At 43.1% G+C, this 23,748-nt stretch overlaps 2 protein-coding genes across 3 annotated transcripts in view; one reads left to right on the top strand and one right to left on the bottom strand.

The window, feature by feature from the left end:
- The window catches only part of lmbr1 (limb development membrane protein 1), a 78,476-nt gene extending 73,988 nt beyond the window's left edge, over positions 1 to 4,488 (top strand). Inside the window, exons 16-17 of the mRNA XM_007908324.2 lie at positions 2,168 to 2,329; positions 3,282 to 4,488. Coding sequence (XP_007906515.1) covers positions 2,168 to 2,329; positions 3,282 to 3,367 — 248 coding nt within the window. The 3' untranslated portion in view covers positions 3,368 to 4,488. The remainder of the gene's footprint in view (positions 1 to 2,167; positions 2,330 to 3,281) is intronic.
- Positions 4,489 to 10,294: 5,806 nt separating this feature from the next.
- Positions 10,295 to 23,508, bottom strand: rnf32 (ring finger protein 32). 2 transcript variants are annotated; one of them, XM_042332497.1, is made up of 10 exons: positions 23,444 to 23,508; positions 22,313 to 22,446; positions 19,666 to 19,936; positions 18,958 to 19,100; positions 18,436 to 18,468; positions 18,069 to 18,193; positions 17,191 to 17,299; positions 13,513 to 13,680; positions 11,911 to 11,937; positions 10,295 to 11,114 (listed from the first exon to the last, which is right to left on the bottom strand). In XM_042332497.1, the coding sequence occupies exons 2-10, from the start codon at positions 22,379 to 22,381 to the stop codon at positions 10,860 to 10,862; spliced, it is 1,200 nt and encodes a 399-aa protein (XP_042188431.1). In that variant the 5' UTR covers positions 22,382 to 22,446; positions 23,444 to 23,508; the 3' UTR covers positions 10,295 to 10,859. The 2 variants fall into 2 exon arrangements, with proteins under 2 accessions (XP_042188431.1, XP_042188432.1); XM_042332498.1 differs by lacking the exon at positions 11,911 to 11,937.
- Between the last annotated feature and the right edge of the window lie 240 nt (positions 23,509 to 23,748).

Below are 23,748 nucleotides of genomic sequence, written 5' to 3'. Positions count from 1 at the left end.
TCCTGGCTCAGGAACCGGGACTAGAGAGCGCCACAGGGGCTGGCTCGAGTCGGACATTCTGTTGCCAAGCACGTCACCTTGGAGATGTAAAAGTGAGGAAGTAATGTTCAACTTGTGTAGAAGTTTAGTTAGTCTGCATTTGGAATACGGTGTACGATCGTGGAAGGTTATAGCTGCAGAGGTTTACTGCGTAGGAGGAAGCCGTGTCTGGCAGGTTACTGCCATATGAGGGAGGAGGGGGAGGGAGGAGGAGAGAGGGGAGGAGGGGGGAGGGGAGATGGGGGTGAGTGGAGAGGTGGAGAGGGGAGGAGGGGGGGGGGAGTGGAGAGGAGGGCGGAGGGGAGGATGGGGGCGAGGGGAGGAGCAGTGGCTGTAGACTTGTGTGGGGTATAAACACCAGCACGGACTGGCTGGTCCGAGTGGCCTGTTTCTCTGCTGTCTGGTTGATGTGTGTGAATCTGACCGAGTGCCAGGGTTAGAAAGCGAATGCTGGAAGATCACAGATGATCCTTGTGCTATACGTTGCCACTAAGACAGCACTAGCACAAGCTCCAGTCAGTCTGTGCCCAGCGCCTCACAACCCTGTGACTCGAACATCACCCTCCAAACCCAACAAACGGCTCTTTCATAGGACAGTGAATTGCTCCCTCAGTGCTTCACTGGGGAGTCAGACTAACAGAGTCTCAAGCCCTGACGTATCAGAACTGCTGTGGTGCATTGCAGTGCTCATTAGAATGATCTCAAACTATTTCCAGTTTTTATTGTCATCTAACGTGGACAGACATCAGGCGATACTGGCCCAGTAAACAGATTAACTGGCCACGTACAGAGTTATTGGCTCCAGTCCCAGTGATCGTATCTATTTAGTATTTTACAGAGATAAACCTGGGCCACATAGTAGACGCATTGCTCACTGAAGAGCTTTGTGTTTTATTCTTCATCATAACAGGTGGAACAGCAAAAACACTTCAACCCTGCCTTGTTGGTTCAGTTTAATGGGAGACATCTATCTTGAAGCATTCTTTTAAAGATCTGTTATTTTTTACGATCAGTAATTGAATCGCAGTATCATCCTGCAAACTAACCAATAAAAATATTCACATCATGTCAATGATTTAGCTGTTTTCCAGTAAAGTTTTAAGTTGTTTTAATTGGAGGTTATGATAACTGGAACGATTATCTTGATGGAAACCTTGGGATGAATGTAAAACCTTTACGCTCCCAAACATTGTTTTCTACTGAAAGCGAACCTGCACGTTTTAACATGTTCTGCGATTTATCTTGTGAGCAATTGGATGCCATATTACATACAGAATACAATGCGGCTGTAAATCGATGACCGTTCCAAAGCATTAACACGACTGATTATTTTCTGCGATCTTTAAGATTGACGCTGAAATAAACGCTTCCAAATTCTGAGATCGTCCTATTGCCGGCCTGGCTGACACTGCGGTGTCCAGGCTGACACTGACACCGCAGTGCTGTGCTGTGTTAGCAGAGACACCAACCTTCAGCTGAAGCATTCAATTGATAGTTCTTTTTAGCTTTTCTTGCCAGCAGTCGTACCTATTGTATCTGTGTATTGTATCGTATCTGTAGTGTCCCGGAGCGGAGTAATTGTCTCACACTCGCCTCGCAAGCGAGGACCCGGGTTCGATTCCCAGCAGAGCCAAACCTTACGCAGGTTTCCTTACTCCACACACACACACCATTGTTTACCGAACAGTAAATAGGAATCCTGTTGTTAGTCATCGCTTTCTGTGGGTAATAATCCCTCTGAATAAAAAAAAATTGGTCACTCAATTGATGACTGTTTATGGGACATTACTGTGTGTAATTGGCTGCCATGTTCACAATACACAGTTTATCCACTTTACACTACATACACACACATTGTATGTAATACAGCACAAGACACCACTAATATTCTAGTATAATGTATTCCCATTACCTGACTCTACCTGAGACAAAGTGTTGTTTAAAAGTATAAAGCCTTAGTTCACTACTGTACTGATTTAACATGCAGGAAAGTGCTTGTAAATCCACCAGAGAATACATGGAAATGACGATCTTTTATTTGCTTTCCCCAAACATTTCTAACTTCTCTCTGTGTAAAGGCGTAACGTAAGTGCGAATTGTTATAACTTTTCTACCTTTTTTTCCCCAGGAATAACACGATTTGATCTGCTGGGAGACTTCGGAAGATTTAACTGGCTTGGCAACTTTTATATTGTCGTCTCGTACAATTTATTGTTTGCTGTGGTAACCACTCTCTGTCTTATACGGAAATTTACATCTGCCGTTCGTGAGGAACTCTTGAAGGCTTTAGGTAATGACCAACGGCAGCCGTTACTGATCCATCAATTCAGCCATAAATCTAAGGAGCTCAATATCACTATTTTCCCGCACTGTTAAAGCTGCATTAACAGTTAATAACTTGGTCATTGGTTAATGGAGAAATGCAACATTACTGAAACCATATCGTGAGGTGATTTCAAAGCAGCAGAACAGGACAGAACCATAGAATCTTACAGCACAGAAGGAGGCCATTCCCCGCTCCCACCCCTAGTCCCACCCCTCCCGCTCTCCCCTCATGTTGTGCCTTATGACTATAATCTAAACCCCAGAATCACATCACAGCCTGAAATTGCTACCAGTATTTAAACTTTCCCTCTGACCGCATGTTCGGTCACTCCGCTCCCCCCACCCCCATTGCCCTCCAACCTCTTGACTCCAGCCACAGCTTGGGTGACAACCCTCGACTGTCCAATGTCTTGGGAGATCCGTCTGGCGTGACAGTCGCTGTGTAAATGTCACGTGCTGTTGAGGGATATGGACGGGGACAATGGAGAATCGCAGAAATATTTGCCATATATGTCGGGGGGAAAACTGATAAATTTAAGGAAAATTACAGGCAAGTTTGTCGGAACTTTGCGGGAAATTGTGGGGGTTGGTTGGTGCTGTTGTGAGCTGCAGTTTCCTGACAACCGCCATTTTTTCAATTTATCGATTAAAAACCAAACACGAATTATACATTTATTGTCGGAAACATTTTGTTTGATACGCTTGATGTGATCAGCTGTCCGTATAATCAGAGGGTTATATTATTATTTTAGATCCAGACTGAAGACTTTAATCTTTGACTGCGCTTTCGGTCACTTCCTCCCTTCCCCGGGCTCCATCACTGTCGCGCAGGACGGGTGCTATACAAAATGCATTCTTTGTTGTTTGTTGTTGAAAGTTTCTGGAATGTGCTTTTTATTTTTCTCTTCGCTCCTCAGGTTTGGATAAGTTGCAACTTTCAACCAGTAAAAAAGACGCAGAGAAAGTCCTGCATTCTGCAAACGGCCATCAGAAAGCATTTTGAGTCGACCGGTTTTGGCAAAATAGTTCAGTCACACAACATTCCACCTTTCCTCCCGCGCCTCGAACAGGTCATTTATTTTCAGCCGATGCTCAGGGTCAGAGATGGGTTCTGTCGCGGAAGGAATTCTGCATAAAAATTCGCATTCGGAAAAGAACGGAGGAAGCGGACAACCGATGGCATGATGGTAACATCTAACTCGATGTCCGAGGTTACTCCTGAGTTGACTTTAGCTTAGACTATAGCACTGCATTCAGACTGACTGTCCCTTGAGCCTCGTTTTGTTTTGGGATTCCTTTGGGGACATTTGGCTATGCTCGGAATCCCACTGAAGCAACAGTGAATCCATGTCTACCTCTGCTGGAAGCTCCATCACCAAGCGGAGCGTGTGGTGATCATGTTGGCCGTGATCCATGCGTGAGTGTCAATGTCCTCTTCCTCCATCGGCCTCTACTTTGCTGGAAGTTGCTTACGATTACATTGTGGAACCGTGGCCATTGTCTGGTCTGAATACGATCTCCTCATTTCACAGCTGAGCCAAGTTGGACTCCAGCCACTGCCAATTTGTGTCCAAAACTGAAGGCAGCAAAAATGAGCTTTTAGTAGAAAAGAAATGTTTTAATTAAAGTCCTGGCTTATTTGGCCAAACTCCCACGTGGCATGAAGACAAATTTGTTTTCAATCTCCTCTTGTAAAAATTGGTGTGATTTATTGGTGAATAAAGTTGAGCAAGATTAGCGCAGCGATGAGGCTGATGCCCCAGTTCTATTGGCTATTGTAAACCAACGCACCCAAATTCCCCAAACAATCCAATTGCTGGTGAATAGTCCTCCTCAGCTCTCCTCTGCCCTGGTCTGTTGTGGATCGATTGCTGAAGAATCTGACAGTCGGACCTTTTAGGTCTCTCCTGAACCGAAAGGAAACTGATTGCAATGAATCTACTTGAAGTGTTTTTTTGTTGACTGGTTTGCAGGCCTCTCAGTATAGGTGGGAAGTTTGTCCATTTGCTAGACAGTGCCTCTCATTCCCTCCCACCCACCTCACTGCATTACAAACCACTTTGGAATTATGTTTTTCTGTGTCTCCACCGTCTGACAACAATCAAAATCCATTGTTCACGTTTCGCCCACAAAATATAGTCAATTCACTTGACGGTGTATCCTGCAAAGCGCTTTGAGACGTCTCAACAAGGTGATAAGGCGCTGTTGCGCTCAAATGCAACTATTATTATTTCTGTTTCTTCCTGTTCAGACCACCGCTGCTGGATTTGTTTCCAACAGTAAAGCGATTCTGAGCAGAACAGAAAACCATCTCTGTGTTTCCTGCTCTGAAATGACATTGTTGGGGTACAGTGGAGAGATTTCCTTACACAAAAAGCTAAATGCCTATCCAGAGGTCAGTCAGTCATTTAGTTCTGAAAGATCTGGCCTCACAAACGGCTCTTGATTAACATTTGAAAAGCTTACTTATATATGAGAATTATTTTGGAGGTGATTTGCTGATTTACGCTGCAACCAATGCTATGGCTGAATCCATTCCTTGTGGACGAGGGGATGTTTCTCAGGGTGGATCAATGACCTGGAAACCTGATTTACACTTACAGTAACGGATAACAGTAACAGCGCAACACTTGACTGGAATAAAACTCTCTGAAAATCTTTTTCTGTTTACTTCAGAACCAATGTGTCACGTGTGTGATGTTGGTCAGTGATTTGAAAGGTAATCTTACAATCTTCTAAATTTACTCGAGTTCCCAGATTCCCTTCAGTTTAGCTGAAAATGTTTTGCGATTGAAACTCTTGGGTTAAAAAAGTGTTTCATTTCAGTTAGCGCAGATATTGACCCTGACAAGTGTTCATGGAAGGATTTTGAAAGCGTTCAGTATTCTGGGGCTATCATTCCATTTCATTTGGTCTGAACCCCAACTGTGATCCATAAACCGTGTGCAGTGACGTTGATTGTAGCGTTTTATAATTCTGTCGGTTTACTGTTTCCCCGGAATTATATGGTGATGTTTTGCAAAGTTATTTGAAGACCCACTTTCTTCTGAGTTTCGTAGACCTCTGTTGCCTTGCATCGAGGTTGGTTGTGAATCCTATTTAGGACCATCATTGAATTTGCAGCTGAACTCATTTGTGCAGATTCCAGACCAGTGAAAGGAAAGACTTATTGTTGGTGGGTCATTCGACTGAAACATTAAGTGTGAATGGCATTCACCTGTCGAATCGAGCACTGCTCTTTGGTGATGAATAGCAGAGTTGAAGTGCATTTTACTGCCACGCATCTACGTGGTGTTTTCAGTGAATTGCAGAAATTTTATTTTTATCTGTCAAGTTTCAACTTGTTCAATAGTTACTCGGGCGAGAGCTGCATTGAGTTTGAGAGACTTGTGACATTTTGAATCAACTCAGCAGATTAAGAAGTGAATATGTTTGTCGTGGGTGCTATTTTTGTGATTATTATTCTTTTAGCTTGGTCCAAACTTCCTGTTTGCGGGGGAAAAAAATGCATACTGTGAATTACTTTTTTCCCTTCACTGTCCTTTTTATTCTCTGATTATTTGAAGAGTAATTCTGCTCGAGGCTAAACTTGTCAAACACTTGGTGTTGATGAATCCAGATGTGTTTACAGGTAAATTTATATTTTCAAATCTGAAATCCAACTCAAATCAATAAGTCCTGGTCGAGTGAGGACGAACTGCGAGTAATGAAGTCTCGACATTCACGAAGCAAATGTGTCTGTAAAGCCAAACACATTCATACGTCCACCAAACAAATTCGGGACCGTTGGAACCCACCATTGGTAGAACTTCCACCATTTTGAACCGTTTCCAACACTGTTCAAGGGCAAAAGTGAATTTGCTGCAGTGAGTGGCTCAGAGCGAGGCGGCTCAGAGCGATCCGGCTCACAGGCAGCTCAGAGCGAGGCGGCTCAGAGCGATCCGGCTCAGAGCGATCCGGCTCACAGGCAGCTCAGAGCGATCCGGCTCACAGGCAGCTCAGAGCGATCCGGCTCAGAGCGAGGCGGCTCAGAGCGAGGCGGCTCAGAGCGAGGCGGCTCAGAGCGAGGCGGCTCACAGGCAGTTCAGAGCAATCCGGCTCAGAGCGAGGCGGCTCACAGGCGGCTCAGAGCGAGGCGGCTCAGAGCGAGGCGGCTCAGAGCGAGGGGGCTCACAGGCAGTTCAGAGCAATCCAGCTCAGAGCGATCCGACTCAGAGCGATCCGGCTCAGAGTGATCCGGCTCAGAGCGAGGCGGCTCAGAGCGAGGCGGCTCAGAGCGAGCCGGCTCACAGGCAGTTCAGAGCAATCCGGCTCAGAGCGAGGCTCAGAGCGAGGCGGCTCAGAGCGAGGCGGCTCAGAGCGAGGCGGCTCAGAGCGAGGCGGCTCAGAGTGAGGCGGCTCAGAGCGAGGCGGCTCAGAGCTGGATTAGATACCACAGTGTAGAGGCCAGACTTTAAGATGTAACCTGGGCTTCTGCGTAATGGAGGAAAAACTATTGATGAAGTGAGCGGTTTGGATTGATTACAGTTCATTTATGGAACGTTTGTTGACGAGGAATTGAAAATTACGAGTGATTTTGACCGTCCTTAAAAATACCTCATGGCACGTTTTCCACTGAGTGAATTTGCATTAATTTTTCTATGTTTTGGATGGATCTGGGTGGGGGGTCGGGGTGGGGGGGCAGAGGAAGGAAGAGTAAGCTCTTACTGTCGATTTTTATTGAGCACCACACAGGCACGTGGCAAAGGAAACTTGAGGAATTCAGTAGAAAACTGGTTTCAGAATGAAACGGCTTTTACTTCAATTTGCCTCCGCAGTCTGGTGAACCCATTGGTTTTATTTGTAAATCTTATTTTTTCTTATTCAGCCATTCGCGCAAAAAAGCATTTGCACAACGACCAAAAATGACCTTTGTGCATGTGACATGGAGCAACGTACAGCGTTCACACTGTCTACTAACTGCATACGAGTGTTTTTTCTAAATGACAAATTCACTGTGATTTATGCTTTTTGGCTCTGGGTTCAATATCATTTGGTGAGTTTCTTTTCTCATAGCATTTTTCAAATAACATTCATTTGCATTATGATAGTTGTTCCTTTCCGTAAGTTATATTTTTTATTGTCTTGTGCACTGTGATACAATTCATCTTTTATAGAAGTGTTTTTTTCTGTTACATCACAAGAAGAAGAAAATGCTAAATTGAGATCCTTTTTGGTATGTTTGAAGTAAACCTTGTTAAAATGATTTCTACAATAATTTGCGCTGCCAGCAACACTTGTGTTGGAAAAAAACAACCACATTTCCAAATTTGCGAAAGTGTGTAATTTATCTGATATGCAAGTATTTACTTCCCAGCTGTGGGATTACTGGCACAAACAGACAGAGAGTAAGCGTCATTTGTAATGTTTACGTTCATTAGTGATGATCTGCCTGAATGCATTAAGTGTAAATGTGAAATATTTTCTTATGTCCGGACTGTGAAGCAACACGTTAAAGAGTGTTTGTTATTTTCTCTCTTTTAAGCATTATTCTGTCTGGGAGAGAAAGGGTGTAGTTTGGTGAATTGGCAGCTGTGCTTTTTATACAGACTATAAAGTTGTAATGACATCCCTACGGTGAGCTCTGCTTGTTTAAGTTCTAGGTGTGCACTCCATTACTTTCAAAAGAACCTTTTGCAATGATATAAATTGGCATTCTAATGTGGCACTTAAAACGCTGTTGACCTGCCTGAATATCTTTTTATAAGTTAGAATAAACACTAAAACAAAATTTCTTTGAAGACGTGGCAGGGAGGATAGTCTTAAGAGGATAGGAGTCTTTAACTATAAAAAGTAAAATGCATTTTCTAATGCACAACATGCAAAAAGCTGGATGGGTTGCAGTCTTATACTGTTGCTGACAGACAGCTTCAGGCTCATGGAATAGTTTGTGTTTTTTTTATAATAAAAACTTGGGGTGAAGGGCTGAGGCCAATGGTGCAATACCCCACTCACAATTGAGGCTAAAACCATGAGGAATTTCAGGCCTCAAGATGCCAAGGCCGTTTGGCTGAGAGGGACTGGATCGTGGCATCACGGTGTTCTGAGCCACGGAGCGCAGACAGCAGTCACTGTTACAAGGTCTGAGAGGACCAATATCCTGGTCTTCCTGAGGAGCTCATGGGGTGAAAACGTGTTCTGTTCCCAACAGCACAAAGTTCACGGCAGTCAAGATAAGAAGCAATTAATTGCTCTTTTCATGTGACTACAATCCGTTGAATAAACCGTATATTTACACCCGGACGTTTTGTTTTTGAACTTAAGAAAAAGCGCCGTTTCACTTGAAAGTGCAGTAACAGCTGATAATTAATTTTATGCACCTTATTGTACGCAGGTTTTGTTTATCGTCAAATTAAACCCATTCCCATTCCCGGCAATTGTTGCTTCCTCCACAATCTTGAAACACCAAAGCAACTTTTGTAAGTAACTGCAGAGGTGACTTGGGACCTTCGCCACCTCCCTCCGATTGGAGGACGTTCTGCTATCAGCTTCCTGAAGTCATTGGAAACTTTTTTTATTTGTTTATCGTGAGAACATTACTGATTTAGCTTTATTGCCAAACACTTGCTGTTCTAAAGGTCGTTTTCATTATAAAATACACAATATTTTTTTCTTTGAATATTTTCCTCTATTTTAAAGAGGTTGCCAGCAATTTACCAGCCTAACCGGTCAGTATATCCCAATGCAATGCTGACCAGTTATCAGTTGATTGGCGGATTGCTTTCTGGGGTAATAATCCCGTCAAAAATAAAACAAAATGATAATTTGGTCACTCAATCCACGACTGAGTGCCACGTTTCGCCCACAAAATATTCACTTTACGGTATATTCCGTGAAGCGCTTTGGGGCGTCTCGAAGGGGCTGCATCAGATGCAGGGATTGTTATAGGGCTTATTTTGAAGTGGTCAAAACAAAATATAGTGATACTGACTAAAGGATCTTGGCTTTACTGCCAAGTTTAGGCTTAGCGCTGACTTCTTTTTGAATCACTGAGAATTTTAAAATTTGAGGAGTATATTGCCCTCTTGTCACAGAAAACCCGACTCTTCACAATAACCATGTCTTGAAACAACCAGTGGTGACACTTACAGAGCAGTATGACCAAAAGCTCCACAAAAATGTTAGCATTTCCCTTAGTTTTCAGCCACTGTCCGTTAACATTCTTATTTGGTTCTGCATTATATAGTCTCCAAGTGCAATTGTTTTTCTAGAATTCATGAAGGATTACTATTTATTTTTATGCCTATCCGAGCCTTTAATCAACAGAATATTTTGCACAAGTGGATTTACTAACTGTTCTGGCGGCAACTGTATGGTTTGTTACCAGACAGACTTTATGTAGATGTGAAAACAAAAGCAACCGACTGCCAATTCATCAGTTAGGCTGTTCCTCTTGATATTGAGGATACCTCTAACCTAGATTTTGCAGCTGTTGATATATTGCATGTTATTTGTATGTTTCATTGTTAGCTCTGAGTGAATCTACATTGTATTATGTTTATAGTCCTTTTTTTGGTAAAATGGGTTGTAATCAGTTTACATTGTGTCGCTCTTCTTGTGTTTACAATAAATTCAGTCAAACTGTGTATCATGTCCATTTCTTGTTTTCTTTTCTTTTCCAATATCTATCAGAAGCCACAGAAAGTAACTGATGTACTGATGTACATGTTGGTCTGTCAAGAAACACTCTTTGTACAGTGAAACTCTTGGTATAGCTCACTCCTCCAACCCCACATAACTCGTCACTCACTCAATATCCCGTTTACTTCCCGTTATAAAGATTAATTATGACAATTAATTATGTGGGCTATAGGCAGATTTGCAGCATTTAGCAGTATGTAAATTTTCACATACATATCTACTGACTCCTTGATCAGAGACACCCAGAATCTTCAAGGAAATTGTATTTTATTGATAAACTGTGAAGAAGTAAGTTCCACATTGACTGAAGAAAAGCAGATGTCGTGAGAAGTGAACAGCTTAGATCTGAAGCAATAAACCAGGAACTTGTTTGAGAATTCTTTGAGAATGTCACAATTCCTGAATAACAGCTTTCCTGACGGATAAAAGTTCTTTGGATAATTTAAAGGCAAAATTCCAAATACAATTTACATTTTCAGAAGATGATTGTAAGGCTCTGTAATTGATGCCCAACTATTAGGATGCAAAACAAAAGTTGATTTTTATCAAATAAGACTTATTAATGACGTGTGTGCGGGCGCTGACAAGATGACAGGACCATTTTGAGAGCCAGCTTGATTCAGTTGAAACACAGAAAGGTAAAATGGTACAGCTGCCGAAGGAAACTTCTGTTTTACTGTTTTTTTTAAAAAAATCAGGAAACTGGAACAAACATTTGTATATTTCATGTCATGAAAGTGAAATAATTAAAAATTCTCCCTCTGAGAAACTCCCATTCTGAACGAACAGGATGTGACCGAAAGATTATTTATGTTTCATATAATTCTCTTTTGGTAAGTGGACCTACATAATGGGCAGACGTGCTTCTGTCCCTCTGTAAAGTCCTCGAAGGCTTGCAGACAGGAGTAATGGAAGGCATGTGAGCAGGAGAGCAGGACAGTGCGACGGACAGATAGACCATGTTCCTCTCTTCTCTCAGTGGTACCAGGAGCAGTGGGGAATGTTGTATTACTGAAGCAATATAATGGAGTGATACAAATTGGACAATCAGATCCTTCCCTCTGGATCGCCTGAGGTTAAAGAAAGTTAAAAAGAACCAACAGTTATGATTGATCTCAGAAAAAAATCTACAATTGAACAAGCAAATTCTGTGCTTACCAAAAATTTTAGTCAGATTCATTGACTCAGTATTGTAATAAACATCTCTGATCTTCTACCACATCTGCTCCCTCCTATTCTCAGCTTTGTTCCACCCTCCCTTCAAGTCAACATCGGTGCCTGAACCTTCAGTTACTAAACCCTTAACCTCTCGGACTCCCTCTGCCACTCCTTAAATCCTTCTAAAACTTTAACTAAAATAATTGTTTTGTTTTTCGAGGGATTATTATTAGGCTCTGTGTGGAGTAAGGAAACTTGCCCAAGGTTTCACCCTCTGTCTGAAATTGAACTCAGGTCTCTCACTTGCAAAGCGAGTGCTCTAACCACTGAGCTACAGGACCCCTCCGTGAAGGGCCTTCTGCATTTAGGTTTTGCTACTGACTGCGATAGGTGTTATATCCTTTACCTACACTACAATATTCAAGGATTTAAACACGGTCCATTGTCTCTTGTCCATAATCCTTCCTACTCGTGCAATTTACAATGAAGCTTATTGGATCAATTTTTTTTTCCTGACAAATATTCTCAAGAATTGGATACAATTTCAAGAATTGGGATTAATGGGTAACTCAAAACTCCTCTTTACTCCCTGAATGAACTTGTTATTCTAATTAATATTTTACTTGTACAATGATTTTAAAAATATTTACTCAAAATGAGTCACAAGCTTTCACATTGCAGCTGGCATTTGGTTTAAACTGAACATACCTTTTCCTTGTTCATCTGGGGTTGCTGCTGGAAAGTAGGAGACAGGCAGGATAATCTGGTCATGATATCGGCTGAATATTCATTTAAATCCATTAAAATCAGATTACAGTAGGAACCTGTTATAAGGCGCACCCTCATATAACTGGCCGACTAACGAGGCAGATACCATTTGGACCCCCAACCTGATGTGGCTCATGGACCAACTGGCTTCCTGTGTGGCCTGTTGACTTCCTGAACGTTAAATATGGCTGGTTTCTGAGACACAGGTTAGATCCGGTCACTTTGTACCCTATTGATAAAGTGGGTTGGGTTTTTATATACCCCAACTGCCATCTTATAGCATGATTCTATTGGATTATACTCTGGCGAGAGGTAGTTATAACACAGTGCACCTCTGAAGATCACACACACATTTAGCAATCTGTCTCACAGCCATGAATGTAGCATTTGTTGCTTGACTGTTAGACCCCTCACCTGACCATTACCTTCCTGTCCCTACCTCTGCACATTAATATTAGATTGTCTGATGGTACAGTTCACTTTTACCATATAATGCTTTATTGTAATTCCCACAGTTTGAATAAGACTCGATCAACTATTGCCAGGATGATTTGCGTCATTAGGGCCCCACACAGGGAGATGTGGAGAAGGGCAGTGTCAGGATAGCACATCCTCGGGTTTTCTTTCATAAGATTAAAAGGGATCACAAAAGAGTTTGGTTCAAGAAGCCTCCAGAATACGCCCCCACACGACCTTCCTCCTGGAAGAAGTGCCACTGAAGCACTGTCTCCAGCCACTTGGGAAACTCAACATGTGGAGTCAGGTAAACAATTATTATTTCCTATTATTTATGAATAACCAAGTCTGTTCCACAACTTTTAGTTCTTGGCAGATTGTTTAAACCATTGCTCCACCCTTTTGCCATACTCTTAAACACCTCAACTACTCAAGTATTTAGGTCTAAACAATTGTATTGATTCCACCTCTGCAGCTTTCTGGGGTAAAGATTCCACATGTTCACAAACCTATGTGTGATCCCTCTACTAAAACAAAGAGTCCTCCACTATCAATTCCTTTCATTATTTTAAATACCTAAATCAAATTATCCCTAAACCTCCGCTCCTCTAAGTACTAAAACCCAGCGACTTTGGCCTCTGATAGCTAAGCCCCTTCTAGCCCACGTATTAATCTAGTGAATCACTGCTGGACACTGTCCAAGGTTAATATATCCTTTCTATGATTGGGTACCCAAATTGAAAAAGGTACTCAGCTCCACTGAAAATAAGGCACAGACCACAAGTTAAGAAGCAAAGCACTAATTGATGGTGAAAAATCCCAAATTCAAATGAAGATATTGTAGTAATTTGCACCAACCAGTTGTGAAGTACAATTTAATTTCGAGATTGACATTTGTAGTTGGAAAAGTGCAATTTCACACAACCTGCGTGTTGCAGTGTTGCTCTCTGTGTGTCTTAAGTAGATTTAATTGCAACGTGTCTTTATCACTGAATTTGAGACGTCTCGAAGACGCGATAAGGCGCTTATACGAAACACAAGGATTATTATTGTTATTAATGATAGTGAGAACACCTGTGTTCTGACCTTCAGTTGTATTTTCTCCCACTCGTTCTCGGAGATATTCCTGAGGCATTTCTCCTCAAACTGCTGGATCACCCTCCGGCTCGTAGCCACCGAATGGTCAAGCTCTGAGAGGAATTCATCGATGTTTGTGTGGCAGGACCTCAGCAGTCTGTCATTAATTTCTTCTAACTGTGGAAATATAAAAAATGGACTTGATCTTAGATGAGCAAAGAAAATGGAACTCAGGAAATCAGAACTCGATGGTTTCCCCCGAGGGATACCTAACAAAGTGTCATTAACTTTAGGTAACTATTGAACTACTTCAAACTGGCGTCCCTCATGCAAAACAGCGTCCCAGGGCGCTTGACAGTGGCAGAGCACGACTCCGAGCCAGGGGGGTATGGGGAAGGTGACCAAAGGCACAATCGAAGAGGAGGACCTTGAGGTCTTGAAGAAGGCAAGGGAGGTGGGGGGGCGAGGCGAAGGGACTGTGGGATGGAGTTCCAGAGGATGGGGGTAATTAGCATTGATTCACTACTTAAGGGGAAATAGCTGGACAGAAAATTAAATCAAAAGGTAAGACTGGATTCAAATCTCTCTTAAGCAGATTGGACTTTTTGGTGTTGCCAAGGCCTCCCCCACCAAGAATCCCCACGTGACCTTCTTGAGTCAGGTTATTTGCCTCCTGTCACAGAAGTCAGCTGAAGGTGGGCCGGGCAGAGATCTCTGTAAAGCCAGCACTGCTCAAGCTTGTTTGCCCAGGAACTGCTCATCACTCTGGACTTTTCGCTGTTAGTTCAGTCAGCAGTTGATGAAAGAAAGCAAACTTTTTTGGGGGGATAAATGTGTACTTAGATTATTTAATTCTAAACCTGCCATTAGGAAGCTTATTATCAGTAATTTAAAGATAGCTGTAGCCCCTTGGGTTATCGCTTCAGGAATACCTTTTCAACTCTTAAGTTTAAAATTAATCACTTGTGATCTTTATCCAGTGACCCCTACTCTGTCTGTGTGAGTGTGTGTGTGTGTATATATAAGTGGGTGTTTTGAGTTTGAGTGTATGTACATCTGATTACAGTCCTATCCCAAAGATTCTAACAGTAAAGTTTTTTAAAAAAAACTATATATTCTTTGGGACCATCTCTAAAGCCCTTCAAAATAAACAAATAATAATTTGGTCACTCAATCCACAACCGCTGTGTAACTGTATTTGTCTCGGCTGTGAGCAGAGGAAGCCCATCCAGGGGGCAGACAGGGAGGCGAGAAGGTGTACATACCTCCTATAAGCTGCAGTGTAATTGAAACGAAGACAGTTATATAACTACTCTGCTCTTTACACGTAAAGGACATTTTTATCACCAGTTTTTGGGGGGTTTTCTTACGGAGACAATAAATATTGTTTTGCCCACAAGATGCTACAGTGTCTCCTGTGAAGCGCTTTGAGACGTCTCGATAACATGATAAGACGCTGTATCAAATGCAAATTATTATTATTACTATCATTGCTGTTCAGAAACGAGTTAAAACTAAAACAAAATACAAATCTCCCATTTTACTAGAAAGATAACACAGCAGATGTATAAAGCATGTGCGTACTGGAAATACATTACTTTGGGTTTAGGCCAAGCTGTTTCCAATAGCAACTATTTTTTTCCAAGAACCACAGAGCTGCGAGGAGGGTACACATGAGGGTGCACGACAAAGTCACAGCCCAGCAACGAGCCATTTCTCAGCTTCGTCACGCTGGCTTTTTTTTTTTGCTTTTGCAAAATAAAATAAAGCGTCAGAAGGTCTCAAATGTGAAGCCTTTATAAGAAATGGCAGGTAGTCTAAACAATTAAAAAGACATCTGGAGACTGTTACGTAAGTGGAATAGGCATCGATTTTCAATCTCGCAAAGTTTTTGAATTCAAAAGATTTGAGCCGCGACGTAATAAGAAATAACAAGTTCCGTTTCTAGCTGCTTGGTCTAAAAAAAAATTGCGGTTAGTTTCGAGAGTGAGTTTCGGCACTGAGTGTGGAACTGTCGCCCAAACAAAGGGCATATCATTAGTGGACTTTGCCCACCCCTGAAAACTTTCATTTAAATGCCAGCAAATTGGTTACTAATGTGTTGACTTATGGTAAGCCTCAAAACTAAACTGAAAAGCAGGGAATTTACAACATATCTATGTAGATAAGACTTGACTGGTTTAATATCCTCCCAGTCACACTGCTCAAAAAACACTTCAAGATAGTAGCAGATTGTTTGCCAGCCCTGCGTGATAAAGGAAGTTCCCACACTGAGCAAACCTCAGGCCCATTATACTGTTTGGCGAGATTTAAATCAAAATTGTTCAAGAAATCCTGGAACTGGGCTGCCTCCCTTTTGTGGGAAATAAATGAAGCTGAGCAAATTGTTTCGCAAATGACTCAGCTTACCACCTTGAAGAACCATCTATGTCACCAACAAAGCGGCTGATAAATATGTTGCATTTGGAATAGATTTAACTGCTGCAGTAAATGACCATACCTCAATTATATGGCATTGGTAAGAAGATTTTACAGATAAAGATCAAAGAACTGTACCATGAAGCACCCTACATTTCGAGCAACACTTCTCCCTCTGCAAACATCGTGACATTGTGTGTATTAGCATGACACAGTTTCAGTGACCTTTGGGAACTCTTTGATCCAAATTATGAAGAAACCAAAATGGATTAATACGAACAACTACGTCACTGACAAACATCATAAAATGGAATAAACTATTTGATTGCACCTGGATTTAAACGTTTGAATGGTACTTTTCTAAAATCACAATCTCCAGGATCATTTGACCATTTTGTGACTAAAATAAAACAAATCGGTCTAAAGTATTGAGTCGGAATATGTTTTCATGTCAAAGTGATTTTGAGAACATTTCTCTGTATGTCACTCTTTGTGCCAATACTTAAACCAAAATACTGCAGAATTTTATGGGGGTATATATAGTAACTCTTTACCCCATCTAACACTGGAAACAACTCACCACGACAGTTTGAAGAACACTTAGTAAATTACAGCACCTGGACCAGACAAAGCGATTGCATAATGACAAAAGAGCATAGAAAAAGGGGAGAAACCATTATTAGAAAAAGGGCAGAAAAAGTTATTAGGCCATCAAACTTGATTCTTTCAGACGAGGCACGGTCAAAGGGGAAGATCGTGAGACTGGTCTTGGACGAGGAAGGGAGGGGGCGAGGCACAGGGACTGTGGGATTGGCATCAATTGTCACTGAGGTCCACACCAACAGGATGAGCTCGCAGAAGAGAAAAGGATCTACATGCCTTCAGCAAAGGAAGAAAGAAGAAGAAATGAGTAAAAAATTTTAAATAATTAAGACAAACCTAGTACCTTGTTTAGGATCTCCTTTAAAGCCCTGCATTACAATGTTGTCCTCAATTTTGCTTTCACAGAAGCATCACGTTCCATGATACCAGGTTGGAATCATACTTCCACCACTGTTGAATGAGTAACCGGTATGAATATTCATGCTCCATCTACCTCCGATTAAAACTGCCGAATATCTTAAGTCAATGGGTATTTTACCCACAAACTTGACCTGCAGTGGAACTCAATTCTAAGAAGCCGAACGATGGTGTCTAAATCTGTGGTTTTCGTGAGCTGCATCTCACAAGTTATTCCCAACTGTAAATTCTAAGCAAATTTTTTTTTACCTTATCTTCAAAGAATCTCCTTCGTAATTTCTTATTCTTTGGAGGTATAGAACGCCTCAGCTGTCTGTACCATTTACGAACAATATAGCCACGCCAACAAGCCTGAATTCTAAGATAAAAATACAAGTTACTTAAACCCATTTGAAGCACATGCTCAAGTACCACGACATCACATAAATGTTTCACTCGTGCACCTTAGCGGTCAAGCAGGATCATTAGTTTCACACCTTGTTAAAATAACAATTTTTGTATTAGATGTAGCATCTTTCAAGTGAGGAGAGCATCTCAAATCACTTCGCAGGATTTACTGTGAAGTGTAGTGACTGTATACTTTGTGGTTGCCAATTCTGCGCACAGCAATGACCAGTTGTTCACGCATTGAAGGTATTGGACCCAATTTTAAAGTGCTGCTGTCAACAGTTCACTAAGTAAATGCAATGCAAAAGTAATTTAGTTATATATTTTTTACTAGTTTAGCAACTACAGCAAACAGATCCATTCAGCAAATGCAGAGGTCCAGAAATATTAAGTCCATGAACTCCACCTCTTAATACATTTACTAATAAAATGACATTGATTGGCCTTACAATGTCAGATCTTCAAGACATCCCAAAGCGCTTCAAAGAATATACTGTAAAGTGAATTGACTGTACATTTTGTGGGTGAAACGCAGCAGCCCGTCCCACAAACAGTCGTGGATTGAGTGACCAAATTATTTTGATTTAGGCGCTATATCAAATGCAACGATTATTATAATGATTATTTTGAAGGAATTATTACTCCCGGAAAAGCGATCCGCCAATCGACTAATAGCTGATGAACTGCAATGTTCAGCAATAAAGTTGAAAGGAAATGTTAATATTTTCATAATGAAGCACCTTGTAGCACATTTGTTCCTGTAGAGGTGAGCGCCATCATGAATTACCCTGGTCTCATACTGCTGCTTTCTACACATCGGACAACTCTTTCTCCCAGAGAATCTCTCAAAGGCTTGCAGGCAAACCTTCAGCACAAAGGTACAAATAGATAAGTACAAGTTAAAGGTAACTACATATGTTAAGTAGTAGTTCCTTTAATACATATATTTTACAAAGAGTCCCTACAGTATTTAAGATTTTTTCTAAAATATATTTTGGCTTCATTTTATTCGAAAAAAATCAATAAATTTACTTCACAAATCCTCTTACTCTTCATGTTTAATTCCATTTGAAAAATAATATTTAGCGGGAATCTTTTTATACTTACCCTGTGGAAAACATGAGAGCAAGACAGCAACACCTGGTGTGTGGAACAAAATAAGAAAGCCTTTATGAACTAGTTTCTACTGCAATTAGTTTTATAATAATAATAATCTTTTCATTTGATACAGGTCATTTGCAAAATGTAGTGACTGTGTATTTTGGAGGCAAACGAAAAAGTCAACTCACGCACACAAGTCCCACAACAGCCACTTAGTGAACGACCAATTTTATCTGAGGGATTGTCGGCCAAAACAGCATGAGAAACGCCTTTCATTTTTCAATTAATGCCGTGGTATAGTTAACATCCATCTAAACAGGCCTACGGGATCCCGGTTCAACATCTCAACCTTAGGACAGCACCTCCCAATACATCTCCAACAACTCAAATTAAAGTTTCACTGGTGACTGGAAGAAAGATGATGAAGCAAAACCAATGAGAAAATGTCGATCCAAGGTGAATAGATCGTGCAGGTACAGCTGCTGAGACAGTAGAAAACATGAACCATTTTTCTGCTTTGTTCCTCACCTGTTGCTGAATCCCAAACTCCTCTTTACATATGACACAAGGCTGAGATGAATCACCCTGCTGTACTGATCTCTTCTTTACCCGCTGCCACTCACTAGCTGTCAAAGGTGCTTCAGGCCCGTCGATTAGACCTAATTTTTGTGCTTTGAACATAAAAATCAATAAACACATTTCAAAGTGTGTATTTGTGCAATTTTAATTGCACATACTTATTTTCTCCCTTATTTATTTTCTCCCATTAACAATTACAAATGTATTTTAAAAATTGCTGTTTCGCCTATAGGTATTCCTCCCAGGGATTCCCCCATGTCACAATCCGAGGTAGGCTCTGTGCCAACTTTCACTATTTGGCAATAACATACAAGGATTAGCTGCGGGAGATATAATTACACATTCTGGATCATCAGATGAACACAAATACGCAACCTATTACTTCACCCTAGTTTTCGACCCATAACCCTTCCTTTTTGAAGCCAGCTCTCCTCTCATGGCCAATGTATGGTTCCACAGGATGGTGATGGTCCTTAGGTACATCAAGTGGTTGACCTTCATATTTTAGCCTGGGCTGAGTGTCAGCTCGCCACATTTTACTTTCACATGATGTCCATGTCACTATACACGGCAGCGTGATGAACTTATCGCTCATAGACATCTAATAGCTTAAAACGCAGCATTTTGCAAACTAGAACAAGAAAATATAATACTTACCTAATGAAAGCTGTGGGGGTTTCGGATCCAGAACATACTCTTCTCCCTCATCTTCCTCAGTCTGTCTTTTTGGCTTTATCTTTTTCAGCCCGGTATCCACTACAGAGCTTGCTAACCTTTTGTCCATGGGTCTGTGACCATACCGTTTAGCCAGTGGTTTCTTGTTGAAGGTATTAGACAATGAAAGGTTTTGAAGCTTCAGATTCCTTATAATGTGATCTTGCAAAGCTACAGCAACGAGGACTGTGGTGTCTGTTTTTGTGGAAATATGCTAGAGGGAACAATGGCACCGGGAATGCAAGAAGAAGTCATTCTTTTTTATTTGAGAAGTCACATATATGCCAAGCTTAACAAATTGTTATCCATTTATTTTGGCATACTCTTAAAGCTTCACGATTTTCTCTCCAAATTTTACAGTGCTCATTAAAAGAATAGTGCCTGTCCCAGCTGAACACAAGAGAGCCGAGCTAGACTGATGGACAGGAGAGCTGATTAAGAGAAGGTTTTTCTTCCTCAATCAACTTCAGGTCTGGGAGCTGCGAGGTGAAGTCAGCCTTAAAATTCAGCCAGGATGGATACGATCAGTCAACCCATAAATAAAACAGCTGGTTCTATTATTTTCAAATTAGTATGTCTTAAAAATATCTGAGTTTTTGATTATAATAATCCTTGCATTTGATACAGCGCCTTATCACGGCTTTGAGACGTCTCAAAGCGCTTCACAGAATATACTGTAAAATTAATTGACTGTATTTTTTGTGGGCAAAACGCGGCAGCCAATTGCGCATAGCACTGTCCCACAAACAGTCGTGGATTGAGTGACCAAAATATTTTTATTTATTTTGAAGGAGTTATTATCCCCGGAAAAGTGATCTGCCAACCGACTAATAACCGGGATTCTAGTTACTGCTAGGTAAACGGAGACGTGTTGAGTAAGGCAACTTGCCCAAAGTTTTGCCCTGCCAGTAATCAAACCCAGGTCCTCTTGCTTGCGAACTGAGTGCTCTAACCACTGAGCTACAGGACTCCATTATCTCCACGGGTTTCTTTCAGTGAGTTGCCAAGGAGATTTCATGATGAAAAATGTAGGAAGGTCCATTTTTTACATCTCTTTGGAAGATGATGTGACTCCTTTTCCCTTCTACAGGGCGAGAGTTCCACAAGCACAAAGCAGTGCCCAGCACCTCTCCCTTGTTAATTCCCCATTTGTGAGCAAGTTTGACAGTACGTTTCCGCAGGCTCGTTGCAGCGGGTTATCAACATGCATATCTAAAGCAAGGGCTGCTGCATAGCGAGCAGGTGCAGGAATCCGGGCTAATTTCCCCCTCACTAGTCTTGGGTGCTCAATAATAATAATAATAATAATAATAATAAGACAATTCTTGCAGTTTAGCACCAATGTTAGCACCCTGGCTGCACTCGGCAGACTTACCCACTCGGCAGGAGATTTGACCCTGGCATCTTCCCATTCTGTATGACTCAGCTACTCACTAAATAAATTCACCACGTCACTTTTCAATCAAGTCAGTTAACAATAAAAATCCTTGCATTTAGTACAGCACCTAAAAGATTGTGAATGTCCTATTATATTATATTATATGATCATAAAGTGCTTCATAAAGTTTCTATGAAGTGCAATGACTGTGTATTTGTTGGCAGCTTATTTATTGGCACGCAACGATGTGCCACAAACAGCCATGAAGTGAAGGAGAGTGAATTATCTGGAGGATTGTTGCCCAGGAAACTTGGAGAGAAATTCCCTTTCCTTTTTTTGAATTATGCCATGGGATCTTTCATGTCCACCTGAACAGGCAGACACAATATTTTATCCATAGAACGACCCCTCTGACAACGTGGACTCCACCAGCACTGGATTAAAATGCTAGCCTGGAATACGAGTTCAAAGTGCCATCGTGGGGCTTGAACCCACAACGTTTTGCTCCGGAGATAAGAGCGCTGCCAACACATTATCGTCAATTTATTATTAATTCCTGGAACTTATGGTTTAAAAACCTTACATGCAAGATTTATTAAATTCCCTCTATAAATCTAAGCCAACTATATGTACCAGATAAGCTTCATGACTCGCTCAACATCGGGAACTTGTGTTTATACAGTGGCCTTCATGGTGATGTCTTGGAGCAACGGCAGAGTGGGATGCAGAGCATGAGAGATGGGGTGGGTGTAGGTGACCATAGGCAATAATAATAATTATAATAATAATAATCCTTGCATTTTGACCGCACAATTTCACAGAATACGCCGTAAAAGTGAACGGGCCGCACGTCGGTGGGCGAATAGGCGCCGTCGAAAAGACGGTGGGCTTTAGAGACAGCTACGGACGTGTGGGGTGAGGTGGAGGGACAGAGGCAGAGAGTGCCACAGGTTAAAGAGTGCGGTCACAGAAGGGCAAATCATGATTATGATTATTATTATTATTATTATTATTATATCCTCACACAAACACACACAGGCGCCAATGGTGGAATGACGGGTAGCAGAGTTCGATGGCGGAAGCCGAGCGCATTAGGGAGCGGAAAAGGCAGGAGGTAACCCCCCCCCCCAAAAAAAAAGCCTGGACGGGTGTCTCAGCGGCGTTTGGCGTGAGGTCCTAAGAATTCTTATCGGCGTAAAGGTTCCCGCGTACCTTATTCCTGACTGTTTTGGTGCTGGTGCCCGGGAGAGATGACTGTGGCAACGAACCCTTCAAATCCATCCGGAGAAATAAAAATTGTGATTTTAATAATCGATGTTCCAAGGAACTTGTGACTGAGAGTTAATCTGAAATAATAGATATGATTGACTGAACATCACCCAATGTATTTCAGCCCCTACCCCCGCAATCACCCCCCGCAATCACCCCCCCCCCCGCAATCACCCTCCGCAATCACCCCCCCCCCGCAATCACCCCCCGCAATCACCCCCCCCCCCCGCAATCACCCCCCCCCCGCAATCACCCCCCGCAATCACCCCCCCACCCCCCGCAATCACCCCCCCCCCGCAATCACCCTCCGCAATCACCCCCCCCCCCCGCAATCACCCCCCGCAATCACCCCCCCACCCCCCGCAATCACCCCCCACCCCCGCAATCATCCCCGCAATCACCCCCCCCAAACCCTCCCCCACCCCCACCCACTCACCCCCCACCCCCCGCAATCACCCCCCCCCGCAATCACCCCCCGCAATCACCCCCCCCCCCCGCAATCACCCCCACCCCGCAATCACCCCCCACCCCCCGCAATCACCCCCCCCCCGCAATCACCCCCGCAATCACCCCCCCCAAACCCTCCCCCACCCCCACCCACTCACCCCCCACCCCCGCAATCACCCCCCCCCCCCCCGCAATCACCCCCCGCAATCACCCCCCCACCCCCCGCAATCACCCCCACCCCGCAATCACCCCCCACCCCCCGCAATCACCCCCCCCCGCAATCACCCCCGCAATCACCCCCCCCAAACCCTCCCCCACCCCCACCCACTCACCCCCCACCCCCCGCAATCACCCCCCCTCAAACCCTCTCCCCACCCACTCCCCCCCACTCACCCCTCCCTTCCCCCCTCAAACCCCTCCCCCCCACTCACCCCCTCCTTCAGACCCTCCCTCCCCTCACTCACCCCCCCGGGGTTACAGTTGAAGCTCTCCCCTCCCCTCCCCCCCCCTCTCTGGCTTTTCCTGTCACAAACCTCCTGTACAATCCCCGGGTACAAACACACGGGGTGGGGGGGAGAGGGGGGTGGGGGGGGCTCCAGCTCCAACACCGACATGGACGGCCTTTACCTCAGTCCCGCCTGACGCCAGCGCCGTCACCATGGCAACTGGCGCCTCCCGCCCAGCCCCGCAACAGCCACGGGGCGGCACCCAGCAATCCACCCACCCCCCCTCCCGGGAACAATGAGCAATCCACCCACCCCCCCCTCCCGGGAACAATGAGCAATCCACCCACCCCCCCTCCCGGGAACAATGAGCAATTCACCCACCCCCCCCTCCCGGGAACAATGAGCAATTCACCCACCCCCCCTCCCGGGAACAATGAGCAATTCACCCACCCGCCCTCCCGGGAACATTGAGCAATTCACCCACCC

The sequence above is a fragment of the Callorhinchus milii genome, unplaced genomic scaffold, assembly GCF_018977255.1.
Source record: "Callorhinchus milii isolate IMCB2004 unplaced genomic scaffold, IMCB_Cmil_1.0 Scaffold2, whole genome shotgun sequence".
NCBI classification, from domain to species: Eukaryota; Metazoa; Chordata; class Chondrichthyes; order Chimaeriformes; family Callorhinchidae; genus Callorhinchus; species Callorhinchus milii.
Note: the sequence above shows the minus strand (reverse complement) of the source record. Positions and strands in the feature narration are given on the sequence as shown.